At 39.9% G+C, this 27,620-nt stretch overlaps 1 protein-coding gene across 7 annotated transcripts; it reads right to left on the bottom strand.

The window, feature by feature from the left end:
- Nucleotides 1-595: 595 nt before the first annotated feature.
- pfkpa (phosphofructokinase, platelet a) lies at nucleotides 596-26,752 on the bottom strand. 7 transcript variants are annotated; one of them, XM_042510715.1, is made up of 23 exons: nucleotides 26,510-26,752; nucleotides 23,142-23,215; nucleotides 21,654-21,731; nucleotides 21,212-21,401; nucleotides 20,294-20,459; nucleotides 19,192-19,236; nucleotides 18,963-19,071; nucleotides 18,615-18,710; nucleotides 16,778-16,870; nucleotides 15,955-16,080; nucleotides 15,164-15,228; nucleotides 14,529-14,598; nucleotides 12,495-12,641; nucleotides 10,917-10,987; nucleotides 10,225-10,312; nucleotides 7,111-7,263; nucleotides 5,184-5,348; nucleotides 4,954-5,015; nucleotides 4,469-4,580; nucleotides 3,526-3,625; nucleotides 3,141-3,146; nucleotides 2,475-2,580; nucleotides 596-1,429 (listed from the first exon to the last, which is right to left on the bottom strand). In XM_042510715.1, the coding sequence occupies exons 1-23, from the start codon at nucleotides 26,601-26,603 to the stop codon at nucleotides 1,273-1,275; spliced, it is 2,373 nt and encodes a 790-aa protein (XP_042366649.1). In that variant the 5' UTR covers nucleotides 26,604-26,752; the 3' UTR covers nucleotides 596-1,272. The 7 variants fall into 7 exon arrangements, with proteins under 7 accessions (XP_042366649.1, XP_042366648.1, XP_042366647.1 ...); XM_042510714.1 differs by lacking the exons at nucleotides 7,111-7,263; nucleotides 18,615-18,710 and adding exons at nucleotides 9,248-9,400; nucleotides 17,657-17,752; XM_042510713.1 differs by lacking the exon at nucleotides 18,615-18,710 and adding an exon at nucleotides 17,657-17,752.
- Between the last annotated feature and the right edge of the window lie 868 nt (nucleotides 26,753-27,620).

Genomic DNA, 27,620 nt, shown 5'->3' with positions numbered 1-27,620 from the left:
TAGTGACCCAGTGACTGAAAGAGACACAGAATCACCACAAACAATGCTGTCCTTTTGTGTCTTTTTTCTGAACTTATTGTCTCTTTAGTTTTTTATTGACTCGGAAATGTTGACTGTTATTTCAAACAGAGGCTGTTGACGCTCCTGGGTGTGGGGTCAGTCGGGCCTGTTCAGTTATCCTTTCATGATGGTTAGTCATTACAAAACTATTTTTGTTGTTAAAGCTTTGGTGAAACCTAAAGAATTTGGGAATTTATTCAAATTCTGGTGAAGATTTAAAAGTTTGCATAGACACCAAATGTTACACGTTGAATTTTTGAGAAATTTACATCAAATTGTGTGCAAGATATCTAGAATATTTCCATTATGGAAAGGTGCATTTTTAAAAATATCGAGTTTGGTATTCAAATATTTCAAATATAACTGAAGTAAAGAATTGGAACAGTGCAGTAAAGATACATGAAAAAATGTGATAATGATAGACTGAATGGAATAAGTTGATTTTTCCAGCTTTAAAGCTACTTAAATGAAAATAAAAGGGAAAACTGGGTGATCAGGGGTTAAATAAATAAATCAAGGGACATTAATCAGTAGGTACACTTGTCAAGTTGGATTTTTATTCTGTGGGAAACATTAGTCTCATACATGTCTAACTCGTAGGTGCAATATGACAGACAGCTACTCAGTACAGCAGTGCCTACAGTTAATAATATATTCATGTGTACGAGCAAAATAATTAACTGATAAAAAGATAAATATTAGTTTCAGTGTAAAGCACAGCACGCAGTTCCCTTGACTTGCAGCAGTAGAACTGTATTGCATCAGTCTCACATAAATATGCTGAACCTCACACTGTCCTCGGCAGATACACACACTGAGTTTTTACAGCAGATACGGTGTCTATCCTGTCCTCGTGCAGCTCTGGGATCGGAGAAAGTGCAATTTTAAAACAGCGGTGACACTAAACAACCAGGGCAACAAGGACACACAGATGCATGGCAGGACAGCTGCGTGGATGTGTGCGAGAGCGTGTGTGTGTCTGATATTAGGAACACTGCAGAGGCTAGGTTACAGTTCATGAGTTTGTCAAGACGAAACGGAGAGGAGTGACACTGAGGGAAAATACAGACAGGAAATGAACACGGTGTGGCCAAACAGAGACGACTGTTGAAGTTGTTACTGGAGCTCTTTTACAACACACAAACTGACGCCTCGCAGGCCTTCAGTCTTGCACACAGACTGGACTTCAAAGGCCAGCGTATGTACTGGCCTTCACATGGCGACAGAGGCGTCTGACTCTTTAGGCCGGTTGCGTACTACGTGCTCCAGCTGTCCGGAGTCTGACACGTCGTAGCTCGTCTTGTACTTAGCCAGGATCTTCATCAGAGGACGCAGCTTCAACCACCACTGCTCCTTAGGAATCCTGTGACTGCAGACAGATGAGCAAATATCAGCACTGTGGCTCTATAAATATTTGATATCTTCTAATGAACTGGGAGCAGTGAAAAGAATAGATCCTCACTGGACCAAGAGTGGCTTTATAAGATAAAACTGTTATTTCAGATCATTGGTGGATCCGCTCTAACATAAACATAACAGTATTTAGCATTTCATTTCATTTTTCTTCATTCTTATTTTTACACTATTTTAATTTTGGCTCTGCAACAGGTTTCCCAACATTAAATTAAAATTTTGGCATCATTAGCAAAACGTGTATCGAGAATCACAGTGGCCTTTGACCATTAAACTTAGTTTATCCTTGCATCAAAGAGGATGTTTGTGCCAGATTTGGAAAAATATCCTCAGGCTGTTCTTTATATATCATGTTCTTAAGAATGAGAACACACACAAGGTCACAGTGACCTTGACCTATGACCAAAAATTTTTATTCACTTTATCCTTGAATCCAAGTGGACGTTTGTGCTAAATTTGAAGAAATTCCCCCAAGGTGTTCTTGAGTTATAGTTTTCACAAGAAGGAGTCGGATGCAAGATCAAAGTGACCTTGACCTTTAAACACCTAAATCTAATCAGTTTAGCGTTGAGTCAAAGTGGAAGTTTATGCCAAACTCGAAAAAAAAATCCTTCAAGCTTTTGTGAAGATATTGTGCTCAACAGAATGAGACATAGACAAGGTCACAGACCTTTGACCAGAAACATCTAATCAATTTGTCCTTAAATCCAAGTGGACGTTCGTGCCAATTTTTTAATAAATTCCCTTAAGGTGTTCTTGAGATATCGTGTTCACATAAGTCAGACGCAAGATCAAAGTGACCTTGACCTTTGACTGCTAAAATCTAATCAGTCACCAAAATCTTATCAGTTCATCCTTTAGTCAAAGCAGACGTTTGTGCAAAATTTGAAGAAATTTCTTCAAACGAGACAAGAGAATAGGGCGGACAGCTTGAAAACATAACGCTCTGTCATTATTAGCCTAAAAAGAACTAGAAATTGTTCAAGTAGTGTTATACGTACACAAAGTCAGTCTCGTCTTTGAGTTGTACAACGGGCTGGAAGACCAGAGCTCTGCGACGCATCCCCAGCAGACAGCAAGAGTCCTCTGTGTTAGCAAACACTCTGCCTGCAGGGAAACACCAAAGCAGTCAGAGGTGGAAAAACAGGAACGCACTTGTGTTAGCTGCAAACGTACAGTAGCATGGATTGGACATTTGGCAGCGGGTGTGAGAGGCTGTATAGTGATGATGACTTGTTTTTCTAGCTAGTAGCTATTCTTAAGAAAACAGTCACTAAAACAACTCTGTGGATCAACAGGAGGACTACAATGCAGTGGGATTTAAAGTCTAAACACAAAAAGCAACTGAGGCAACATAAAGCATCATAGACAGGCAAGGAAATGTGGGGCGAAGCAGGAAAATGTGTCCATTACTTAAACAGCCCATGCTTATAGTTTCCAGTCTTAAAATTATTGTGGCATGGTGGCTGCTGCTAAATTTGCGGGACTAAGGCAAAGACACACACTGATAGCAACGCTAACCAGTCATAGCTATGCCCCACAAGTGCCTGTGTGAATCTACAATATGGCAGAATAATGGAAAAGACAGACAGGGACATGGAGCTAAATATAAAGATGGAGATGGTCATGGAGCCAGCAAAAAAAAAAAAAAAAAAAAAAAGATTTACCTTCATCTTATGTCATCCATGTGAATGGGAAATAGACATAAAAAAACAAAGAGGAGTTTTAACTTTAACTGCAGTCTTAATACACATGCAGTGTGCTTTAAAGACAAACTGTTTTTCAAAAGTGTTAACATCACTCACACTTATTGGTGTTATCCATCTCTAAGTACATTCGAGTCAATTTCTTATTAAATAGTTATGCTGATGGATGTAAATGATCAATAAATAATTTCCTCTGAGAGGATAAAAATACATCAAAATGTCAGACAGTGACTCCATGACAGATCCGGGTGTAGGTCTGCTTCACAACGGTCACGCCTCTGTAGGGAGGGAGGATCAACTACCACAGGACGTTTCACTCGTATCGGAAGTGGAACATTAACCTTACCCTGTCTGAATGTCTCCACCAGCTTTTTGGAAATCCACTGCATCGCCTTGGCAGAGATCTTGGTCCCAAAGTTACGGTCAAACGGAGAGGGTGCGCCACCCTTTCAAAATGAATCAAAATGTTTTATTTCGTTGCTTTTTTCTAAGTCAAGGTTCCCACATATATTTACTAATTCAATTTCAAATGTTTGCGCGCATCTGTTTCTTGTTAAACAAATGTTTGTTTTATGGCCATGTCTGAATGCTGTTTGGTCACGCAGCGCAGCACTACATTTCAATTTATCAATACAATGAACACTTTTTGGAATATTTTAGGAAATATTTTACAGCCAAAATGATATATATTCCAAAATTTTCCAAAACATTCTGTAAATTACAAGCCATTTCCAGGCCTGGAAAAACTTTTTACACAAAACGTGAGGAAGGATGAAAACAGTTTGGAGCGTTTTCCATAAATGTTTAGAAATTAAGTTTTTTCATGTTCTTAAGATGTCACATCCATAGTCAAGAAACAGGAAGTGGTGACAAAAACATGCATCAAAAGTCGAAGACCAGATTTAAACCCAGAGCCAACAGAAACACCCACCAAACTTTTTATACATATATATATTTAAAGGCATGTATTTGTTCAAGTTGTTAGTTGTGCTGTTTAATCCAATTTCCATTTTCTCTGTATCCCATTAATTGCTGTAGGCACAATGCAATTTCCTCTTGGGGATCATCAAAGTTTTGTTTGATCCAGTTTTATCTGCGCTAATCTCAAGACACACGGAGCCAAAATACAACAAAGCTCATCCATGTAAAGGGTATATGCATATTCATGATACAAATATAGAAAATTGTTTATTAAATCTTCTTTATCCTGGATTAATTGTTACCCCTGACACTGCCTCAGATAGGAATACTCCTATTTAACCAGTATGAGATGTGAATGTGGTGCCTACCTGCTGCATGTGCCCCAGTACATTCTTCCTGGAGTCAAACACTCCCTTCCCTTCTTCAGAGTACAGCTGGTAGATGAAGTCTGTGGTGTAGTTTTCATTACAGTTCTCATTCCTACACAAATAAACAGTTAAAAGACAACAGTCAGACGTCTGAGGTTACATGCACCCTTTGTTCCTAAAGTTGCACTTCAGGACAAATTGCTGCATTTACAGCTTCTGTCCTCCCTGAGTTCATGTTACAGTCACATCATGAAGACAGCAGCCCCTGCGAAATGTCACCTATAAAACTGATGATGTCAACATTGGATCTGTTTACTATACAAGCAGCTTAAAAACAAATACTGAAGTCTGGAAAGACTGGATCATGAGCAATCCTACAAAAATACTGCAGCGGCACACCAGTTATGTGTCTGAATGTGTACTTATTTTTCCGATTACTCAATCACCGTGACCGTCTAGACTGGTGTAACGTAAGCAGTCATTACCTGAGGACAAGTCCTCTTTGAATGCTAGTCTTCATTTTCTCTGTCAAATGCTCAACATTGGCCTGTGGGAATGAAAAAGGAAATTTAGCGATTTAGACTAATGACCAGTAGGTGGTATTGTACTCAAAAGAACATCCCATAGTAGGTCTAAATGTGCTGAAGTGAGAAAAGACAAAAACAGCAGAGCCAGCCGACGTAGAGGTGCATGTTACCAAGCGATCGTGTGTTACCTGCAGGTCTCTGATGTCAAACGGCTCCTCGTAGATGTAGGCAGCATCAGCTCCGGCAGCCAGGCCTCCTACACTGGCCAGGTAGCCACAGTAGCCTCCCATGGTCTCAATGATGAACACGCGTCTCTTGGTCCCGCTGGCCGACTGCTTGATGCGGTCACAAGTCTGACACATGCATACGAGCTCACAATGTCAGTATACATTAGGTGATTATCGCAGGCTAAGCATTGAAACAAATATGTGTTCCTCCAGTTAAAAGTCATGTTTAACAAAGTGTTTGACGTGTGGTGATTACAGGTCATGTGCTCTTAACTTTGATCAACAACAGCTTTCTTGTGCTGCGTTCAGACACGCTCACAAGCTATTTGACCCTTTGAAACCTCGGCAAATTTGTCTGATTTCTTTTGAAAACATGGGTAAAAAGGCACTGACCAACTTGGCAAATAATGTTACTCAGATTGCAAGAAATTAGTAAAACTGACAAAAAAAATTGACTAAACGATAGTTTTAAAAAGAGGAAAGGGGTTAGGTAATAGAACATTTTCAGAAAACTATATTTATAAATAGAATAATTTTATATTTAAAATTATGTTACGGAAAATAAAATAAAACAAAAAAAAAAATGAACAAAAAAAATATATATTATTTTTGGCATTTTTTAAGGTTATTCTATTGTTTGTTTTTGTTGTTCACCTTTTTTGTTTATTTTTGGGTAATTTTTCTTGTTACTTTTATTTATTTATTTATTTATTTATTTGTTTATTGCAATTTGCCAATTTTTGGGCCATGTCCTGTTGAGTTGCTTGCTACCTTGGCCACTTGTTTTTGAAAGAAATCAAACCAATTTGCTCAGGTTTCAAAGGGTTAAAGTAATACATTCCACATAAAAAACAACAGCATAACACTCTCAAGGCCAGCATGCTTATATGTCAGTCAACTCGCTATGTTTAAATAATTCAGGCAGATTCAGGCTAAAATGCTGCTGTCACCAGTTAGAATGGAGGCCTGCATAAGGATGAGAGAGCACATCACATGATAAACTTCAAATATCATTTATAACTCAAATGTTAAACGCTCTGATCAGTAAAACTTTATTTTGAAAGTCCAGTGCTGATAATCAGTTTAATTTCAAGTCACTGTGATGTCAGTAAAAATTCTCAGATGCTGCAGCTTAAAGGGGCACTCCAGTGATTTAGCATGACACGTCCATAAAACTGTAGGAATAACATGAGACAGAGTAAAAATGTTCAGGGTGGAGCCATGAATTAGCTGGCCTATCACTGCTTTAATCCATAAAACGTCAAATTAAATAAGGCTGCATTAACTGATTAGCTGATTTTCCTTAAAATACATTTGCTGTTATGTCACATTAACTGAATGTTATCCACAGATGATTACTGTAATAGTTGAATTACAACAAAAATCCATGACTTTTCCAAAAATTTCAAACAATAACATTAGTAATGCTAGACATATAAAAGAATGAATCAAGGCAGCAGAGGCTCCTACATTTCCCACGATTCAACTTGCATCCAGCCATGTAAATGCCTATCTCCCTAAAACCTCACACCTACACTTTGTTATACAGGTTTTCTGTTCAAATACAAATAATCAGTGGACTGCCCCTTTAAAATTTTACAGCTATTCAGTGATTGAGTTCAAGTTAATCTTAAACGTGATGTTAGGACTACAGTTAGTTAAAGTTAGGTTAAGACTGATTGGCTACAGAAAATCTATAGACCTGCAGCAAAAACTCATGCAACACTTTACTGCACATCTGCTTCTGGAAGCTGACAGTTTGTTGATTACGAGCACTGGACCATTAACTCCACTGATACCTAAAATCATGTGTCATTTTCATCCTCTGTGCATTTGCATCTTGAACAAAGCGGTTAAAGTTGTGCCGGCGGCGGTTCGACAGCCTTACCTCCACGATGGCATTGAGGGCCGTGTCTGCCCCGATACTTAGATCAGTGCCCGGCACATTGTTACTTATGGTTGCAGGCAGCATACACATCGGGATGCAAAACTCCTCATAGGTAGCACGAGCCTCATACAGCTGCAGCAGACTCTCAAAGGCCTGAAGCGGCAGTACATGAGAACGCGTTAGAGCCACAGAGGGAACGGCCACTGAGAGAGAGACTGCTGATTCTCTCTCAGTTTGCTAGAGCGTATCCTGCCATTCCGGCTCTTTCCGTGTGATAGCGGCAATGGCTTCCCTTTGGCAGAAAGGACGGGAGGGACAGAAGTGTGAATAGAGGCATGGAGAGGAAATGGAGGGAGGAAAAAAGTAGGAGGATGGAAGGAGGAGGGGATGAAGTGGCAGAGGAGAGCCACAGGAGATAAGGGAACATATAAAATGTAGAGGGAAGGTGATGGAACAGATAGAAGAGAGGGAAGAAGACAAAGATGTGAAAGGAAAAGATGGGACAGATCTGTGTGTTTGTGAGCCTCAGCAGCTCATGGCGGCCGTATCTGCTGTGGAAGGTTATATGCAGGCAGGACAAGCACAGATCCAGTCTGCATACTCAGAGGAGGATGGAGAGTGATGGAGATGGTGGCAGAGATTCAGGCTCGGATATGTTATTCTGTTTTTATTGGCTAGAGCCCGATCGATACTGGATTTTTAGGGCTGATGTGGATTAGAAAGTTAAAAAAAAAATTCCAGATTAGCGCTGTCAGTTGCTGGTTAATTTTGCTTTCACACATACTCACATACACCTGCATCTATTATTTATACATATTTATCAATATGTCTATCTATCTATCTACATAATGTACTTATTCTTTAAATATGGTTGGATTTTGCTCAGTTAATAAAAATAAAAAGAATATATGTATTTATGGTTTTTTTAATTATTATAAATAACTCAGAGCATCTCTTTATGGATTAAGTTCTGTTAATATATATACATATATATATATATATGTAGATGCAGATACTCTATCATCTACATGTATATTAATCTATATCTACTTTATATATATACTACATATATATTTATGTTTATCTATGAGTATATTTATCTACCTATCTTAGCAATGCAATTATCCCTCAAATATGGCCACCAAACTCTTGTGACAAAGATGGACGCAGGATTTAACAACATTTTTTATCAACAATGACATCACTGCACTGAAACCGTAAACTCGATTGTTGATTTAATTATAATAAATTACTCCAATTATCTGGATTATACTCTATAACAAATTATAACAACGACTATAACAAATCTCTATGGGTGCATATTGGACAACATGTATACCGATCTGCAAGAAGCCAGTGTTGGATGATTAAATCGACTCACCAATATATATCGGTCGGGCTCTAATATTTGAGCTGTGGCTCTGGTCTTACACAGGGTAAATGTTGTGTTCATTTGGGTTATCATGATGCTTTTAAGAAAGGAAAAAAAGAAAAAACTGCATATTAATGCCAGATTGACGTGATATCTCTGAGTAAAGTTAGTGTGGCAGCTTTGTTATTAGTTAGAGCAGATACACAGGATTCAGTGCACGTTATTGCACCACAAGGTGTTAGTTTGTAGTTGCATGTGTGAGCTTCAACATCAAACCTGCACGCTGGTAACCACTCATTTTGATGTTAATGATGTGGGAGGACACAAACACACAGACGGGCAGAAGGGCAGGCAGAGCAAACATGGCGGTCACGACACTCGTGCACCTTGCAGCATGCCTCCATGTTGTCGACCGCTTACTCACCTGAGAGCGAAGGGAGGGACGCTACTCTGTAACTTGGTTTTACATTTACCAGTCATACCTTCATTTGTCTGTGTGGCTGAATTCCTGATGTTTGCGTCAAGTTTTATTCCAGATGTGGCTAACAGATGCCGTGTTCGCAAATTTTCCTTCAAATGACAGGCAGCTAAATATGAGGAGTGACTGGTAAAATGACCGAGTGAGCGATTTCCCCCTTTCTTGATTGGCTGGCTGGCTGGCTACTTGAGCATAAGCAAGCATGTTTGCCTGCTTACGTGTGTGTTTTCTATCTGTCCATGTGTAGCTGAGATCAACTATTCTTGTTGCCAGCCTCCATCACTTACAGTAGTGATGGCGTTCAGAGCTGTGTCAGCGCCAATGCTGAGGTCTGAGCCCGGCACATTGTTGGAGACAGTGGCTGGGACCATGACCATGGGCACACAGAACTCGTCATATTTCCCGCGCGACGTTAACAATTCCAGCAGTGACAGGAAGGCCTGCAGGGCAGAGCCAAGGGGCTTTAGTGTCTGCGGGGGTGGAACTGTAGCAGGTTGGTTGGGTTGAAAAGGTGCTACTTGCCACAAAGGAAGGGAAGGACAAAAGTGGAGGGGTGCCAAGGGGAGGAGCCAGGTCTATCACAACGGACAGCAGCGAAACAGACAGGTACCACTCCACATACAATACATATTATCTCTCTCTCTCTCACACACATCCATACATACACATAACACTCATTTACTTGCATTTGCAGGAAAATAAAGCTGGTGAGCATCTAAACGGGAGTGCGTGAAATGGCTGGAAAAAAGCAGGTGTTCTCTGTTTTCCAACTAAAACCAAATCATCACAATATTCAGTGTCGCTTTACGTTTCATTTCAATAATTCAAATGCCTCAAACTAAGAATTGTACTTTCTCTATAATAATATATTCATAGTCCTGAAAATCAGCTTTACGCTACAGTTCCTGCTGATGTTGGTTTTGACAGAGAACTGACTTTGAAGCATGGTAATGTGCATGAGTATGTGAGGAGCCATATGGTGGTGTGCTGACATAAAAATGGGATAAGAATGATGGAGAGGGGTCAACATTACATTGTCATATACTGTACATATGGACATCTGACGATATAATTAGTACTGCTTCAACAGCTACAGTCTTAAGTGTAGGAGCGTTTTCATAATGTTGCTGAATATTATTAGCATTAGCGCTACTGTCAGGAATTTTCAAAACTGCAGCAAAAAAAGCTTATGGAAAGCATAACTGAAAATGTAGCCAAAATTAGCAAAATTAGCTACCAGGGAACAGAAAAAAATTAAACGTACCTCGAATCCACCAACAATTAGCAGTGCGTTAATGTTGTGCTTTCGCATCGAATCAGCAATTTTGTCAATGTGCTTTGCAGGCAGTGTTCTAAAGGAAGGGAAACAACAAAAGTGTTAATGTGTTTTTGTGTTCATGAGAAATGCACAGTTACAGTTTGTGTGTGAGTAAAAATACTGAAAAGTTAGTATGAAGTATCGATGTAAATTAAGTAAGGAACAGTCTGCTCCTGTTTGTAAACAATATTGACAGTGAAAGTGAGAGCTAGCTGCTTGGTGTTTCGCCTCACTGTATTTGCATTTTTTCAGTGCTGTGTCTGAGGTTTTTGTGACTTTCTCTTTGCCTGGCACATGCGTGCTGTGCCCAGGAACGTTCCACATATAACAAAACAAGTAAGGAAATACCAGCAGAAAGCAGAGTCTCTGCAGATAAATACACCGCCACAACCTTCTAGGGGGAATTAAGTGAAGATTAAGAGAGATTTTGAATGAGTCTAAGCATTGTTTTTCAGGAAAACCCTGGCGAGTGTACCTTTAAAGATGAAATCTGTATCTTTTCACCTGTTTTTACCTGTATATGTTACCAATACCCCTCCACTTAATAGAATAACTTAATAAATAGTAATTAAAACTTCATGGATTACAGTTTTAATGCTGTACAGTTGCTGTTAAGAGATAACAGATCACAGCTTTACCTTTTGGTCCCCAACAGAGATCCGCCTTGTCCCGTCCATCCTCCGACATCACCCCATTTAATCTCCTTAATCTGAAGGGAAGACAACAGCAACGAATGAAATTTAACTCCTTCATATTTTAAGCACTTTCTTTCTTAAGCATTCCAATGTTTATACCATGCCAAATATTGTTGTTGGTCCATTTACTATACACTTTAATACACCCAGAGCCTCCTGTGTTTGCTACTATTCTGTATGATCAGATGCATGCTCCCGTGGTTTCAGTGCAAAACTTATAAAGACAGTTCATTTCCTGGACAACTAAATGCCTGATATATAACAGAGGAACCATTACTCCCACTGGTCTAGGGTCAGTCAGTGCAACCTGATTTTAGCTGGCTGGGGTGCATGCAGGATGTTTAACTAATCAGTGATATTGGAGACGTTCTGATGAAGATAAATGAGCAGATCATTTGTTAAGTGCTGTTCTTTAGGCGAGCCAACTATGGACTGGTTTGTTTTAAGGTAGGCCAATTAAACTGGGCCACATCCGGGCCGAGAAGCAACCTAAGGTACCCAGCATAGATAAACATGCACATTCACAGTACTGATCGGCCAGGATGCACAGATCGGTATAGCGGCACGGCCAGTCAGATACGTCTCACCAGTGAACCTTTTCTCATGTGACACAGTCACACTTGGTGGCTCATTACAACATCTGGGCTGTGCTTGAATTGTCAAAAGAATACGCCTAGATGGCGTGTGTGTGTGTGTGTTTGTTTGCCAGAGAGAGAGGGGAGAGGGAGGGAGATGCTGGAGTGTGTTTTTGGTCACTGTTATTGATACATGCATGCATTTATAGCTCTTTCTTATTTATTTTATCTGCACTCTGTCATGTGCCTGGGTCAGATATGTGACCAAAAACATTTTATTTATGTAAAAAATAAAAAAAATAAATTTGCTGTTTTTACTACATTCAGATGTTTAAAATTTGGCATGACCAGTAGCTTCAAAAAAGGTTAGAAATATGTTGTTGAAAATATATGGCCAGTTGACAATTCCTGGTTTAAAAATTCATCCAATTGAACTTGTTATTGAATTTTCCTATCTTGATGCTTTTCACAGGGAAAGGTCAGGGGAGGATAAGGGAGAGGAGCTTAAAACCAGTTTAACCAGCCAGGGATAATAGTAGTTTCTCATATTACAGCACAGTCTCACACAAGACAAGCTGTTTTACAGTCTGTATGTACTGTTGCCCTCTAACAGTCAGCTGTGGTACTGCATCAACTTCAGCTGAGCAGGGCAGAGGAGGGAGAGTCAGTGTGGGAAATTGGTTTACAATAATCTGGGCAGATTATCCTCTGGGTCTCCCTGATTATACTTTAGACAGTGACCTAACAGGGATTGAGTGCAATTCTCGTTGGGTTATTGATTAAAACATTAAAGTAGTACACAAAATATTTGATTAAACTGTTAGCAAAGATTATCTGATGAATGCCCGTTCTTAAAATGTTTCATCTAAATTAATACGATTGCAGAGAGGTGTATACATGCAAAAGTACAGTAAAGGAAACGGCATATCAATGATATATTACTCACCTGTCCTTTGCAGAAACCCTCAAACCCATCACTGACAGCAAACATCTTGTGGCCCTCAGAGATGCCCACCCTGACGGCTGAACGGACGGCAGCATTCATGCCCGCTGCAGGGGCCCCGACATTCAACACCGCCACATTGAAGTTGCTCTGAGGACAGAAAATGGACATCAAATGTTTCCTTCTGCTTAAGGTAAGTCAGATTTAAGACTTTGCAAGGCTTTTTTAATGCCACTTGAAATGAAATTTAAGCCCAATTTTACAACAACAAAAAACAAATAAAAAACTAAAACATAAAATATGTAAAATATTTAAATATTTAAACATGGCTTTTTTTGTGATGTTTATGTGAGAGGAATTTGGCAAATTTAAATGTTTAAATAATAATAATAATAATAATAATAACTGTAAAAGATTTTACCAGTTAGTTTGAAATTTTACAGTGCACAGTCAGAACAAAAAAGAATATATCAAATCCTACGTCATATGTCTGAGTATTTTTTAGACTTTTAAAAGATTTAATTAAGACATTTTCAAACCAATTAAGGCCTTACTTTTTAGTTTAATGAATTTTATGCATTTTAAGACTTTTTAAGGATCCACAGAAACCCTGTGACTAGTTTAACCATTTAAAACCTGGAGCGACATCACATTCCTTGTGCAACCACGGATGCCATGTCAGTATCTAAACCTTCAAAACCAGAGCACATTGGTGTAATTTATTTATTTATTTTTTTATCATGGGAAAAAGGCAGTGAGCAACTTGGTAATAAATGTTTCAAAAATTACAATAAATAAGGAGGTTTAGAAAATTGTTTTTAAAAAAGGGGAAAAAAGTAGGGGAAAACTATTCATAATTATTGTAATAACATTTAAATTGTGTATGTAATTATGTAACAATTGTATTTTTTAAGCTATTTTCCTAGCTCATTTCTGTGTTTTTTAAACTTTCTTTTTCTTTCCCTTTTTTCCACAAATTTTCACTTGATTTTCTTTTACTTTTTCCTAATTTCTTGCTAATTTTGGGGTCGTTTCTTCTTTCGTTGCTCACGGCTTTCTTCCAATGTTTTTGAAAGAAATCAGCACGATTTGTTCAGGTTTCAAAGGGTTAATCATCACACTAAATAAAGAGAGTATGTTGCAGTTGTTGTTGGAGGACAGTTGATCGAGCTCTGCAGAGCCAATCAATAACAGCTTTCTGCTCTGCTCTCAGCTCCATGCTGGGCCTGCAGTGGTCATTATTACGGATGCGGGGGGAGCCAAACCCTGAGGCGAGCTCCGCAGCATGGGGTCTGCCACGCTGCCTCTACACTTCACTGATCTTCAGTCTGAGCTGCCTCCTTTGGAGCTGCAGCAGCAGGCTGCCGTGGCTCCTGGCAGGGTTGAACAAGTCATCCCTAAGCGGGAAGCCAGGTGTCGTCTGATCTCACTGCACGACAGACCAACGCTGAGCCGCCTTCATATGAAGCCTGCCTCATATGAAGCGTATCGCTACAACTATGGGCTACGCAGCAGGCAGGTAAAAACAGTTTATCATTAACTTGAAGCCATAATTACAGGTCACCTTATTTTCCACCTAACAGCAGGAAACAACTTGCAGCACATCTGATGGATGCCAGTATGACTAATACTTAAATGCACCTGTTTTCAAAGAAATGCTCACCGTACTGTATTGGCAAAAACGCACATTTACAGGAATACTTTACTCGCCACATTTTTTTGCCAAGAATACCTCCTGAAAATAGCAGCTGCACACTGCATCATGACTGCAGTAGCTGAGTCATTATTTGTAAGCACATCCTGAGGACAGCGTAATAAAAAATTAAACATCTCAGTGGCTTTCGGAGGCCGATTTGATTCTCTAAAAACAACACACACTCCAGGCACGGTGTGGGCTGCTTGTGTGAAAACCACTCCTGCTCAGCGTGTGGCTGAGTGAGGGTGTGTACTTTTCTGGTTTGTGTTAGGAGAAAGCAAACAGAGCTGACAACACTGTCACTGTCAAAGGAAATGTCACGATGTCGTGAGGTGACTTACAGTTGGTAGTTCGGATTCTGGTTTATGATGAGCCAGCAGTTTGTATGTCCTCAGGTTGTTTTCAAAACTCCTGCAGTAAAACATAGCACACGCAATATTGTTACAACAGTAGTGTGGAACATTTTTAACACTACATCAATGAAAAGGCCCAATATGCAGGGTTTCCACACATTTTCATTGACAGAATAAAAATTCTATTGCTTTTCAAAAACCCATAAAATATTTTTTTCCTTGTCTCTCGCACAGCGTTTTTTAAACTCCTTTCAAACACATTTTCAGCTAGCTGGCATACATGAAGGGAGAGACAAAACGCAGGGAGAAATAGGAGAAATGTACGTGATGGAAAACGAAACATCACACATCAACATATATCTAGTGTCAGCAAAAAAATTTGTTGTGCATATTTTGCGACACATCGTTAATGCCATTAGCTTGTTTACTATATTAAATGAATGCTGTTGAACGTCACTTTCAAACTTTCAAACTTAATATGTAAAAAAAAATGAACTGACGATTCATATTGAACAGCCAAATGTGATCTGACTGACATAATTCTGAGTCGGGTAGAGCCTTAGTCTTGAGTGAAGCGATGGCTTTAGGATATCAGATTGGTCAGAGCGGGCTGTCAGTCATACCTGCCCCGGAGCCTTACAGCCTCCTCAAACCGCTTCTCGTCCATGGCCTTTTGGACTTCTTGAGTCTGAGGAAAACACAGGAGTATTTCAGTTCAAACACTTCCTTTGTTGAATTTATACCAGCTGAGATTAAATATCTGTATGTATTCATGCTGCGATCTTTGAAGTGTCTATTATGAGCCTGACAATTGCTGCATGTTGTGTAAGACTAACTGCCTGTCAAGTTCAAAAAGACAGAACAATGCAGCAGCAGACGTGTTAAAGGCCACACGGGGTTAATGTGTAACCTCGTCTTGACCTGTAACACGATTGTTTACATGAAGCGTTTCAAAAAATCTGAAAATAATGGAAAACTGCAGCAAAATTTTCCCTCCAGTTCTGTCAAAATCCAAACATGGTTCGTGAGTACAACAATAAAGCCTCTTTGTGCGTTTCTATGGAGAGGGGTTGCCATTACATCACCATCCAGCAGGCGGTCATTGCCAACTCTGCCAAATGCTTCAGATAATCATTAACCAGACACAACTGCCTCTCAAACAATACCACTCTCTTGTGAGCATTAGAGCCACTTCAGGCCCAATGGGCTGTGCGCTTTGTCATCGTTACTTAATGCTCCTCCAACCCGTCCCCCCTTGACTCTGCCGCTCTGAATCCAGCACAGTCATTTCCCAGTGATTGTGTTTATACGTGCTTTGCGGTTTCCCTCTCATCGCAGCTTCCGTATTTTTGTAAATACTTGTTTGTGTGTGTGTGGCAGTCTTGGCGCGTTTCCATCTCAGTCCAGTGCCTACCATCTGTACGCACTCCATCAGAGGCAGCCGCACCGACTGGTTCCCGCACAGAGACACCACACAGGCTGGCGTGTTAGCAGTGGTCTCCAGAAGGGCAAGAACAGCCTCCACGCCCATACGACTGGCCTGTGTGAGCGAACACACACAGATAGTGCACACATCACATCATCATTACTATCAAAACTTCCTTTGTTTCTCCTGTACACACAGTATGTTCTACTCCAAATCCAGGGATTTCTTCTTTAAACTGGACGCAAAACTGGAGTATTTTTTTAGTTGTTTTTTAGTAAAGAGAGATTTGTCACTCTCTGTTTGTGATGCAGTGCTTCACGTACTGCGCCATAAATCTGTTAATGTGCTTAACCTAAAACCTAGAGCCGTTTCTCTCAGACACACACAGGATTAAACAGGAAGTGCTTGGGACAGCTAGACTATTCCCACCAAAATACTTTAAATAGATCACACAGCGTACAATAGGTTAAAGTCTGCACGTTGTGCATATAGAGAATTTCTGTTTAAAATACTTCTAAACGGTCGAGCGTGTAAATAAACCAGGTTTGTAGAAAAAAAAATCATGACTTTTCTAAACTTTCAGGGTATATTTAGTTTTCAAAATGTCAAGGCCTAGAAATTTATATTTGCAAATTCCTTGACTTTTCCACTTTTTCCATGACTGAACAAAACCTGCAGACAGCATGTTTTACTCCATCGACAGTTTAAATCCCAAATGATATTTTACAAGCTGAAACCGGCAAACGTTTGGTATTTTGCTTAACAAAGAACTAAAATAATTGATCAAATTATCAAAAAGTGGTGGACCTACCAGGATGCGGTCAAAAGCAGAAGGGGTCCCTCCTCGCTGCACGTGTCCCAGGATTGTCACTCGCGTGTCGAAACCCAAGCATTTGACAACAAGCTGGGAGGATCAAATGTACAGTTCTTAGCAAATACTGTAGTAATGTACTTTGTTATTTCTCTATGGGGAAACACTACTGTAAATTTAACAAATGGATCCTCAGTGTGAAATGGTGCTAATTTATCTCATGCATATTACTGATACAGCTAAATGTAGTATTCTGTCTGTATATTAGAGCTAAACAGATTTAAACATACATACATAACAGGAACAGGCACATCACACACAAACAGTAGAAAAGCTGAAGAAAAGGGGAAACAGCAAAGCACAAGCAAGCCATTCTAATTTTTCAGTCATGTTAGCGGGCCGCTCTCAGCCTATACTGAAATTCACAGAAGATCCCAAGCGGGAAGTGATAAACAAATGGAGATACTTGGGCACTGTACAAAAAAAAAAAAAGTTGAAATGCTTGCCTTCAGATGAAAAACAGTTAGTGCAAGGTCATGGCATACAGTGATAATCTGTATGGTGTATTTGAAGTGTAAAAAAAAAAAAACCCACGATAAATATTTAAAAAAAAGAAATACAACTATGTGTGAGGCAGTTAAGAATAAATGAAGTTTGACAAATGTTTGGGTGCGAGGTTTAGTGAGGGTATCTGTGTTTTACAGCCATAGTAGTACGGTGAAAGCCATCTTACCAAACTAGACAGTGTGTCTGATAGAGTGCTCCAGAAACACAGCAACAGAGTCAAAGCCACACCAGGGCAGCAGTACAGTAGAGGTCATACAGGAGGCAGTCGAAGCGGCCACTTGCCACACTTTTTACACAGAGCTCTGTACTTACATTCTTGACATACTCAGTGGTAATGGGCGTGTTGTTATGATCAATCGCCCCTTCGGCTACAATTATGATATTCAGCCTTTTCATTCCTGCTCGGTTCTACAAGGAGGGGGTGGTGGAGAAACAACATGACAGAAAAACTGAGACTGTGGCTGTGACATGGGCTTTCAGAAGCACGGGGGCCGGTTGATGCTAACGGCCAGAGAGCCGAGACCACTCATAATGAAAGCTGTCATTGTAGCTTATGTTTGCACTTTGCAGTTGGCAGTATTCTGCCAGCCTTGTTGCTTGTAAACACTAGGGGTCGACTGATAATGGTTTTTATGGCCGATACCGATTATTAGAAGTTAATGAATCTGATAACCTAAATTTGTAACTGATATCCATTTACAATAAAAATGAAAATCCGCAATCCAAAACTATTTAGAATTTGGAATATAGCAAACTCTGTCACAAAACTTTAATTGCCTTTAGCAAATATTTAATCAAAAAACTATGAACATCAAATACAACAGGTTAACATCAACTTTATTTGTAGTAAAGTGAAAATTCAAATAATGAATGACTAAAAACAGCACCCTAAATTTTTACAAAGTAAAAGTTCCCCCCATGCTGACACTTTCTTTGCATGTTTTAATTAATAAATTTTATCAGCAATCATCAAAATAAAACGCACGTACATATAATTGGCAAAATGCCAAATATCTGCCCCAATAATCGGCCAGGCCGATAATCTGTCGACCCCTTTTAAACACTGCATTATTGTGGACCTTACATGCAGCATCATGATGGAGCTTTTTTATCCCACTCACTGTTAGATCTTCTGATGCCAATTGTCATGTTAGACAAACTGCAAGAAAATTATAAAAACAGAAAGTTTATTTGTGGCTCAGGAGACGTATTTCCATCAGTCTGGTCTCCATGCTTCTGGCTTCCCCTTTCTCTTCACTCAGGTACTCACATCCTTGACTAAACCAGAGGTTATAGGCTTCCCATGCCTGTCAATGGCTCCCTCTGCAACTATGATTATGTTCAGCCTTGTGCCTCTGGAACGGGTCTGAATCATAGAACAATGGCACGTTTCCAAAGCAAAGAAAAACACAATGAGACAGCAGACGACTGACACATCATTTCCCTCACATCAGTCTTCTCTGATTTAAAAGAGAAGTCAGGATTCGCGCCTTGTAGAAAAACTGAAAGGTTTTGGAGAAAACTGTCATGTTAAACAAGACAACTAGGAAGCGTAATGGACACTGATTCATTGTGGTTCATTGAGTTTACTGTGTGCAACAAGAAAAGATCGTGTTACCGCAGACAGTTTCTGACACATCTTGTCCTCCCAGCCGTCCTCTGGGGGCATCTCGGGGATCAACACCCAGTCTGCTCCACAAGCCAGAGCGCTCACCAAGGCCAGGTAGCTAGGATAAAGCAAGCAGACAGAACACTGTGTGTATAAACAGAGGTGATAATGGTCTCTGTCTCTGCCTTAGGAATGATGTTTTTGGTTTTGATATGAACTTTATCAAGAGCATTCTTACCCACAGTGTCTGCCCATGACCTCTAACACAAACGTTCTCTGGTGACTGAAAGATCAGGACAGAAAATATGACTTAGAATTTGAGCAATACAGCACTAGAATGATATATTCAAGGATAGACATTAGAAAGATTATACTGAATGGAGATGAAATCCACCTAAACATGGTGATATGTTTGATATGCAAGAGCCACATGTGTCAACAAAGGCGTCTGTTTTTTTTTTTTTTTTAATGTTACATTCCTCAGGATAGACTGAAATTCCATTTTCATTAATCCTTTGACCTAAATGTGTTCATGTTTATGCAGACAGTTTTATGCTGGGGCAAAGGGATGCTCAGTTACAGTAGGTGGGTTTCCATTACAGATTTACTCAAAACTGAACCGATATTTCTGATAAAAAACAATTGCGAGACGACTGCATTTCCATGATGTTATGGGACTTCTCCCCTCGCAATAATACTCCAAGAAGCATGGCGATGGATGTTCAAAACTTGAGCAGGTTTATCTCTATTGCAGCCACCGCACTAGCCGTCATTATTTTCAATAGATGGCGACGCAGGCGTGTTATGCGAGCGATAATGGGAAGGCAAGGCCCTTATACATGGGAGCGGCCTACGATGAGGGATTTCTGGGAGGTGGAAGTCCACGATTTCACAGAGGAATTGTGTATTCAAAACTTTTGGATGATCCGCTTAACTTTTGAGGAGTTATGCGATGCAATAATGCCTCTTGTAGCGCCTCCTGCATCATGGTCGAGGGAGCCAGTTCCTAATCATAAGTGCATAGCCACAGCATCATGTTACTTAAAGCATAAAAAAAAGTTTCCATTACAGTTTTGCAAAACATGGCTTTTTTTTAATTCCCTGAAATACCACCTCATGTTAGCATAAAAACCTTTTTGCAATATTGACATTTTTCCATATTTTATAATCGCAATTTCAATTTGTGCATATTGATGGTTACTGGAAACCTGCCTACTGATTAAAAACTATCCTTTTGAAGACTTCAAATGAACTTTGAATGACTTTTATTTGCAGTTAAGGATGTGCTCACAGCCTCAACCAGGATAACAGAAGCAGGCGAACTAATCTGTCTCTCTCACCTCTGTGCAGTTGTCATGATTGCATCCACCACCTCGATGATTCGGTGCAGAGCAGAGTCAGTGCCGATTGTCATGTCGGTTCCACAGAAGTCGTTGTCGATGGAGCCGACCATCCCCACGATGTGAAGCGCTGAATACTTCTGAATGGCATCAGCTTCAATCAAGCCTGAAAGGATGAGGAAGTAAGTGTTAGAACCAATGTCCCCTCTATGTTTTCTGATGTATTTTTAAAGTAATTCGGGCAGGGTACTCTCACAGCTTGTTGTCATAATATAACATCGTGAGCAGCAATGGAAAGTGCTGAGGTCGGTGAAAAACCTTAACAGTTCTTTACTGTAAGAAACATCTCTAATTTTACAACACAAAACCCCAGATTAAAGTGACTTTTTGACTTCATCACATATTTGCATGCTGTCAATATTTGAAGAAGATTAAATCTTATCCTTGAGTCATTTCTGTAAGTTCTTAATCTTACAATATCAGATCCATATTGCCTGAGTTCACAAAGGATACATTTAGCAGCTCCTCTTTAACCAAAAGTGAGTGCCTTTTATTAAAAATAGATGTTAATGAGGAATCAACTGACAGTTTGAAAGAAACACATTTGAAAGCAAACATTTGTGAAAACAGCCGGAATGAGAATGAAGAAAAAAAAACTGTCCTCATAAGACACTTTTCTGGAAAAACAGAACATGTGAGGGTGTATGGTGTGCTAATTATCTAACCTACAAACAGAAATTTCTGCTAATACTGGCAAATGTTGTGACAAATAGCGAATAATGGAACAATATCTGCCAAATTTGGTTTCCAAAAGCACCATGTGCAGTTCCCACCGGATTTTCAGCACACTGAGCACACCCTAAATTAAGAAAATAGCATGAGGGTGAAACAAAAAGGAGGTTAATCTTTCCCCAGTACCTTGCTCCACCAACTCCGTCAGCAGCCCGCTCCACTCCTCCCTAAAGAGGTTGGCTCCCGTCAGACTGCCGTCTCCGCCGATCACACACAGGTTGGTGATGCCGCGCTGCACCAGGTTGTGAGCTGCCTTCAGGCGTCCCTCATGGGTGCGGAACTCTTTACAGCGGGCGCTGCCGATAACTGTCCCACCCTGATGACGATAGGTGTCGACAGGTCAGTTAGGTCACCCAGCTCCCTTTTTACAACTCAGTTGTGTGTACTTTGTGCAGTACGGTGTTCAGTGTCTTGCTTGAGGACACTTTAACAAGAGTAAACAGTGCTGGTGAACGTTTAATTACTGCTGGGATGTGCGGAGATGACCCCTCTAACCACAAACCAGCCTTCTCTTTTAGCTACGTGATTTGCGTATTCCTCTTAAATGCTGCCCATGATAATTACTCACCACTTGTAGCATGCTGGAGACACTTTCCCATGTAGCTTCCTTTATGTTTTCTCCACCGTCCACCATACCCTGATATCCCTGATAAGAAGAGAAGAAGCTGCGTAAACAAAAGAGATTTGCAAACAGATACTCCAATAACATCAAGCTAACAGTTGGAGCCATGTAGACTCCATAGCTTCATTAGGTCATCATCACTAAAAAAAATAAAATAAAATAAAATAAATATTTTAACCTAATGCAATACCACAGAAAAGTGCAAATTTATGATTGTGAAACTCAAGAATTTCATGTGGATGGTTAAAAGTGTGTCTGACCACACGGTGTTCTGCAGAAGCATGAGGAACACAGAGTGCTGTGCTACCTAAGTGGGAGTGGAGTTTCATACCAAGCATCTGCTACAGCGTCAAGTCAGTTATGTAACAACACACTGAGCAGAGAGGTCCATGACACACACACACACACAGATGTGCAGGGCTCACAGGATGAGCAAGCAAGGCTCAGGCCCTCAGCAAAGCTCCTCTAACATCTGCTACGTGAGAATTAACATCCCTGTGTTCATAGATGTAGTACAGGATCCTACTGTTGTATAGTGTATACTACTATAGTGCGACAGTCCATTCATGAAATGCAGTCATCAGTAACATTTGTTACTGTTCCTAATATCTTCGACATTCATCATATCATCTCAGACTGTGGTATTTGCAAATACAGTTTCCTTGTCCAAAGAATCGAAAATAATGTATCATAATGAAAGTAGTGATTTCCACCCCTGATGTGTACTGTATCAAATATATGCTAATATATTCTTGAAAAATATACAGATATTAGAGGTGATGTGGCTGCACATTATGTTTTCCTATTTTGGGCCCAATTCTATAACACAAAATAATCAACAAACAGTGGCAAGTCATCTCATATCAACTGCAGGCCCCTGAATCGAATCAAAATCATATCGTGGAAGACTGCAGTAATGCTTTCTGCAAATATACTGTCTATGTCCAAAGAATCAATATAATATTGTTTCGTGATGAAAGTAGTGATTTACACCCGTAATATATTATTTTAAAATGTAAACATATTTGAAGCAATGTGGCTGCATGTTATGTTTTCCTACTTTGGGCCCAGATCTATAACACAAAATAAACGACAAATGGTGGCATGTGGCATTGTATGATATCATCCCATATTGATTGCCGGCCCCTGAATCGAATCATATCCAAATCGTATCGCGGCAGACTTTGTGATATAGGCAAATATTGTATCATTGTCCAAAAAAATCGATGGAATATTGTATCACGGTGTAATTATGTGATTCATACCTTTACTGCCCAAAGTATGTGCTAATATTCTTTTACTATATTATGATATTGGAGTTAATATAGCTGCAGTTCATGTTTTCCTACATTTGGCCCACTTCTGTAACATTAAATAAACAATGAACAGTGGCAAATAGCTCTCGACAATGTCAATCACAAATAATGAGCTCACCTCATGTATGAAATACACTTTTGCTCCCACATATAAACCCATTCGAACCACAGCACGAACAGCAGCATTCATCCCTGCAAAAAATAAGAATAAAGTAATCTTAACACCAACATAAAGGTAATGCAACAGTGCGGTGATGAGCAGGGTAAACAGTTAAGCTCTGAAGAGTGTATCAACTGTAGCAAATCATTGTGAAATCCTGATTTGCACGGCTGCTCCACAGTTGCTGTATGGATATTTATTTAATCTCTGTCACAACTGCAGCTGTAAAACTTTAATCCCCCCTCTCTAAGTATTTGTTAAATATGAGGGACAATGTGTGTAAGTGTGTGTGTTATTGCAGGGTTTCTATGTTTGAGTTGTTATCTGTAGCTTGGGGCCAAATTTTTTTCTCACCGCAGCACGCTGCCATTTTTGGTCAGAAGGTTTCCCAGCTCCTCCTACAACCTCTCAGTTATTTTGTGGTTAGTCCAAGTGTACTCAGTAACCAATGCGGCACTGCTCTGTGACTTGAATGTCAATGGCAGGTTAGATTAAACGCTGACAGTGGGAACACTGGCTAATGCTTTAGCCACAGCAGACAGGGACTTGGCTGACTGGGAGAGATATAAACAACAGAAGAAAGAGCCGAGTTTCTTTTCTCTTCACAAAACGGAGAACACTGCAGATCTAATGGCAGCCAAGCGGGGTTGTTACTAAGCAACGCAAAAGGTTAGGCCAGTGGGGCAGTGGAGAAGACGGCAGTAATAGTGAAAAGACTGAAAAGTACATGATGAACTGTAGTGGGAAGAAATAAATCCTCCAGGAATTAATGTTTTTCTTACGCTCCTAAAACCACAAAACCAACAAGGCACTCATAACCACAAGAAGCTGGGGACCAATTATTCACTACACTGTCCAGTGTAACAGCCCATGACCTACTGCCTCATTACATAACCATGGTCAAATCATCAGCCTAGTTTAATTACAGTCAGAGAGCACAGAAAAGGTCTTTATGAGAGCAGAAATTCATCAAGTTTTGTCCACTTATTCTGCATAACTGACGCTTTCTCGTGCAGAGTGAGTGAAAAGAACAAGCCAAGGCTACACAATGCCCTCTGACACAGACATTCAGTTCCTGTCATGCATGCCTGTGCCTCATTGCTTTGCTCTGGGGCCATCTCCATGTGTTTTTTTCCCCCGTGTGTATGAGTTCATATGTATGCTAATAGTGAATCCTAATTCTATAGCCATCCACCAGAGATTGATTCATTTCCCCTGAGCCGATGAGAGCAATAATGAAGTTAACTTGGCTGGCAGTTACAGTAACATTTAGCAAACTGCTGAACTGCTTCCTGTTGAAAGGGAAGCGAGGAAAGTAGAGAATGCAAGCTAAAAAAAAAAAGTCTCCGGGTTGACCTCCAGGAGACCTTTTGACATGTCACAGTGGGGAATGCACAGGTGTAAATAACAAAAATTATTTATGGCTGAATTCCATTTAGCTGCCTTGTTGGGTCTTGTTGGGACACTTGAAAGCCATTGTAAGATTGGGAACATGCGTGCTTTTCTTATAAAGACACAAAATTTCTGTTAAAAAGTACTAATTGAAGGTATTCCACGCAGAATTTTTCATAGTTATACCTGTGCATCAACACAGGTACATCTGGTTAATATGATTTTTTTCCCATTTTAGACAATCCACTTAGACTGATATACATATTTAGATAACTTCGGTCAAATATACACCGGCATCAGCTGTACTTTCTCGCTCTCTCTTGTTTTTAATGTTAACTAAAGTTATTCTGCTATGCTCTGCTACTAACCATCAAAAGAGAAGTCATCATTGTCATGTAAAACCCTCTTTATGGGCTATTTATCTTTAAATTAAAAATGTAATCGAATGCTCTAAATGCCTGGTAGTCTGGTAGCCTAATTTTACCATAAAATCAATTGCTATTTCAGTCCACTAGTAGATACATTTTGCTGCAAGAAAAGATGATTTAAGACAGAAACTTTATCTTTAGATCTTTATCACACTCGATAAGAATAGATTTGGACTTTTTTTTTCTTCCTTTGTGTTCATATTTTGAAGCTGAAAAAGATAATAAATCACAATATATGTTATTGCAATACTGAACATTTTACAAAACATTTGAAATCACAACAATATTGTATTGTGAGTACAGTATCATCATAATAAGCTATTGTATTGCGGGGGCCTCTGATGATTCCCACCACTAACGAAAATCGATGTTTCTCAAGTTATTGTATTTTAGAAATTCCAATATCATAACAAGAACTGTTCAGTTGTGTTTTACTATATTAGAAGTAGTAAATATTACAGTTACAGTAAGAGTTGCACTTCAAAAATCAGTTTAATTATGAATTTATTTGGGTTTATTCCATTACATAATTATAGTATAACTGATCAAAAGGACACTGGCTGTGTAGAGGAAGCCCTTAGCTTAAAAACATGCCATAACATATTTAGAGCTTCATCATGCTGCAGTACTTCTGGTGTAATTTGCCGATCATTAATTTAAACTTTATGTCGATGTAATAAACTGATTTTGATGCATAATTAATAGAATTTAATTACTTTGAAAATGGAGTGTTAACATCTTAGTATTAGATGTGTACACCTCGTGCTTAAAGGAAATAAAGAGAAGAGCCGGTTGACACATGATCAGGGTTTTCCTCTGTGATGTAAGCCTGAGTGGGACAGACGTATGCGCAGTTCATCACGTACACAGGATACAGGCATCCCACCACTAGCCCTCACTGGGGCTGCTAACTAACCGCAACATCAGCTCTCATCTCTCTCAAAATGTTCATGTCGAGCATGCTTTCTGCAGTTTCTCTGTCAGTCACTGCCTGTCACGTAGACCAGTAAGCAGGCCCAGCAACCCGCAGTACGGTGGCCTGCGCTGCTGCGGCGGTCACTGCCTCGTCCGAGTTCATTTGACTCAGTTAATTAAATTGTAACATTAACCCGTGAGTTATATTACGCTAATAAATGCTCCGTGAATAGAAAAAGACGCCACGGTTCGACCTTGACAGCTCTGTAAACTGCTGTCACCGCGCTTAGCGACAAACATGCCATCAAATTAGAGGCAGAGGATGCTGCTGTTAGCGAGTTAGCAGGATGTGTCATGTTAGCATGCTAGCTGGCGGGTTTCCTGAATGAATGGCCGTAACGTTACTATTGCACTGGTCTGCAGTTAGCTGCCGCACAGTGTTTCGGACACTGCAATAAGAAAACGCCAAGTCACTTCGCCAGCATTAGAGCATCTCGCAGCTGCAGGGGTGTGTTTTCGCCCTCTGCGGGCCTGCACACAGTGACACAGTGGTACATACAGTGTCTGTAAAAGTGTCACTTCACAGTTTACCTTGAGCATCCCCTCCGCTCGTCAGCACCGCGATAGCTTTCCCCGCTCCCGACAGGTTCTCAAAGAAGATCTTCTTGCTGTCTGGCTGCGCCATTTTCACAGCGATTCGGTGTATATTCCAGTCCTATTCGATAAAATAATACAGCGGGCGCGCAACAGGGTGAAAATTGAGCTGAAATGATGAAGGGCAACACTCGTCCGCCCCCTCTACCTATTTATGCCCGCTATGCTCTCCTTCCCCTTGTTCCGCATCTATTCGTCGATTTGCATATACCGACTGTGGAAAGAGGGATTGAAAGTGCCGTGAGCCAATAAGATCTCGGTTTAAGAAGTCTTCCTTTGATTTTGAACCAATGGGAAGAAGCGTGTATGGTATGTGGGTGGAGCTGACAGTAGGAGGATGCCTGTGTAGATCCCAGCCAGTTCTCGGGGATGTTGTTGAGGGGTAAACCCAACTAAACTGAGTGTATTTTACTAAATAGTGGTTAAATTGTGGGAACTGTGATTAGTGGAAGAAGCTGGAAACGGGTCACAGCTAATTGCCTCATGTTAAATGTTGCACACAGGAGCATTGTTACAAAGCAGAAGACTGAGTGCAGTCAACTTACAGAAGCTGTGTGCCCTCTCCCAACCTTTTTTATTTCACAATAAAAATAAAGTTATCAAGTGTTTTTGCACCATTAGTATATATAAAACTGCATCAAGATAGAGCTTTTTTAATCAAGAAAAGTGCAAGTGGAAGATCCCCCACACTCCCCAACAGAGGTCCTAGTTAAGCTCCTGATGTCCTAAAATCCTAGAAAACATCCTACAACCCTGGAACCTGTTACAGTCCTGGAAACATAATAAAATCCTACAAACGTTCTAAATTTCTAGCAATTATCTAAAATGCTAGAAACAAGCTTAAGTCCTATAATGTCCTAAAATCTGCAAAATGTCCTCAAATCCTGGAAATGTCCTTAAATCCTAGAAACATCCTTAAATACTAGAAATGTCCTAAAATCATAGAAATATGCTGAAGTCCTAGAATGTCCTACAATCCTAATGTCCTTTAGAAAACTTAAGAAATGTCCTGAAATCTGCTTAATGTCCTAAAATCCTGGAAACATCC

The sequence above is a fragment of the Plectropomus leopardus genome, chromosome 21 (assembly GCF_008729295.1).
Source record: "Plectropomus leopardus isolate mb chromosome 21, YSFRI_Pleo_2.0, whole genome shotgun sequence".
In the NCBI taxonomy this organism is placed as follows: domain Eukaryota; kingdom Metazoa; phylum Chordata; class Actinopteri; order Perciformes; family Serranidae; genus Plectropomus; species Plectropomus leopardus.
This window is presented reverse-complemented; position numbering and strand designations above follow the sequence as displayed.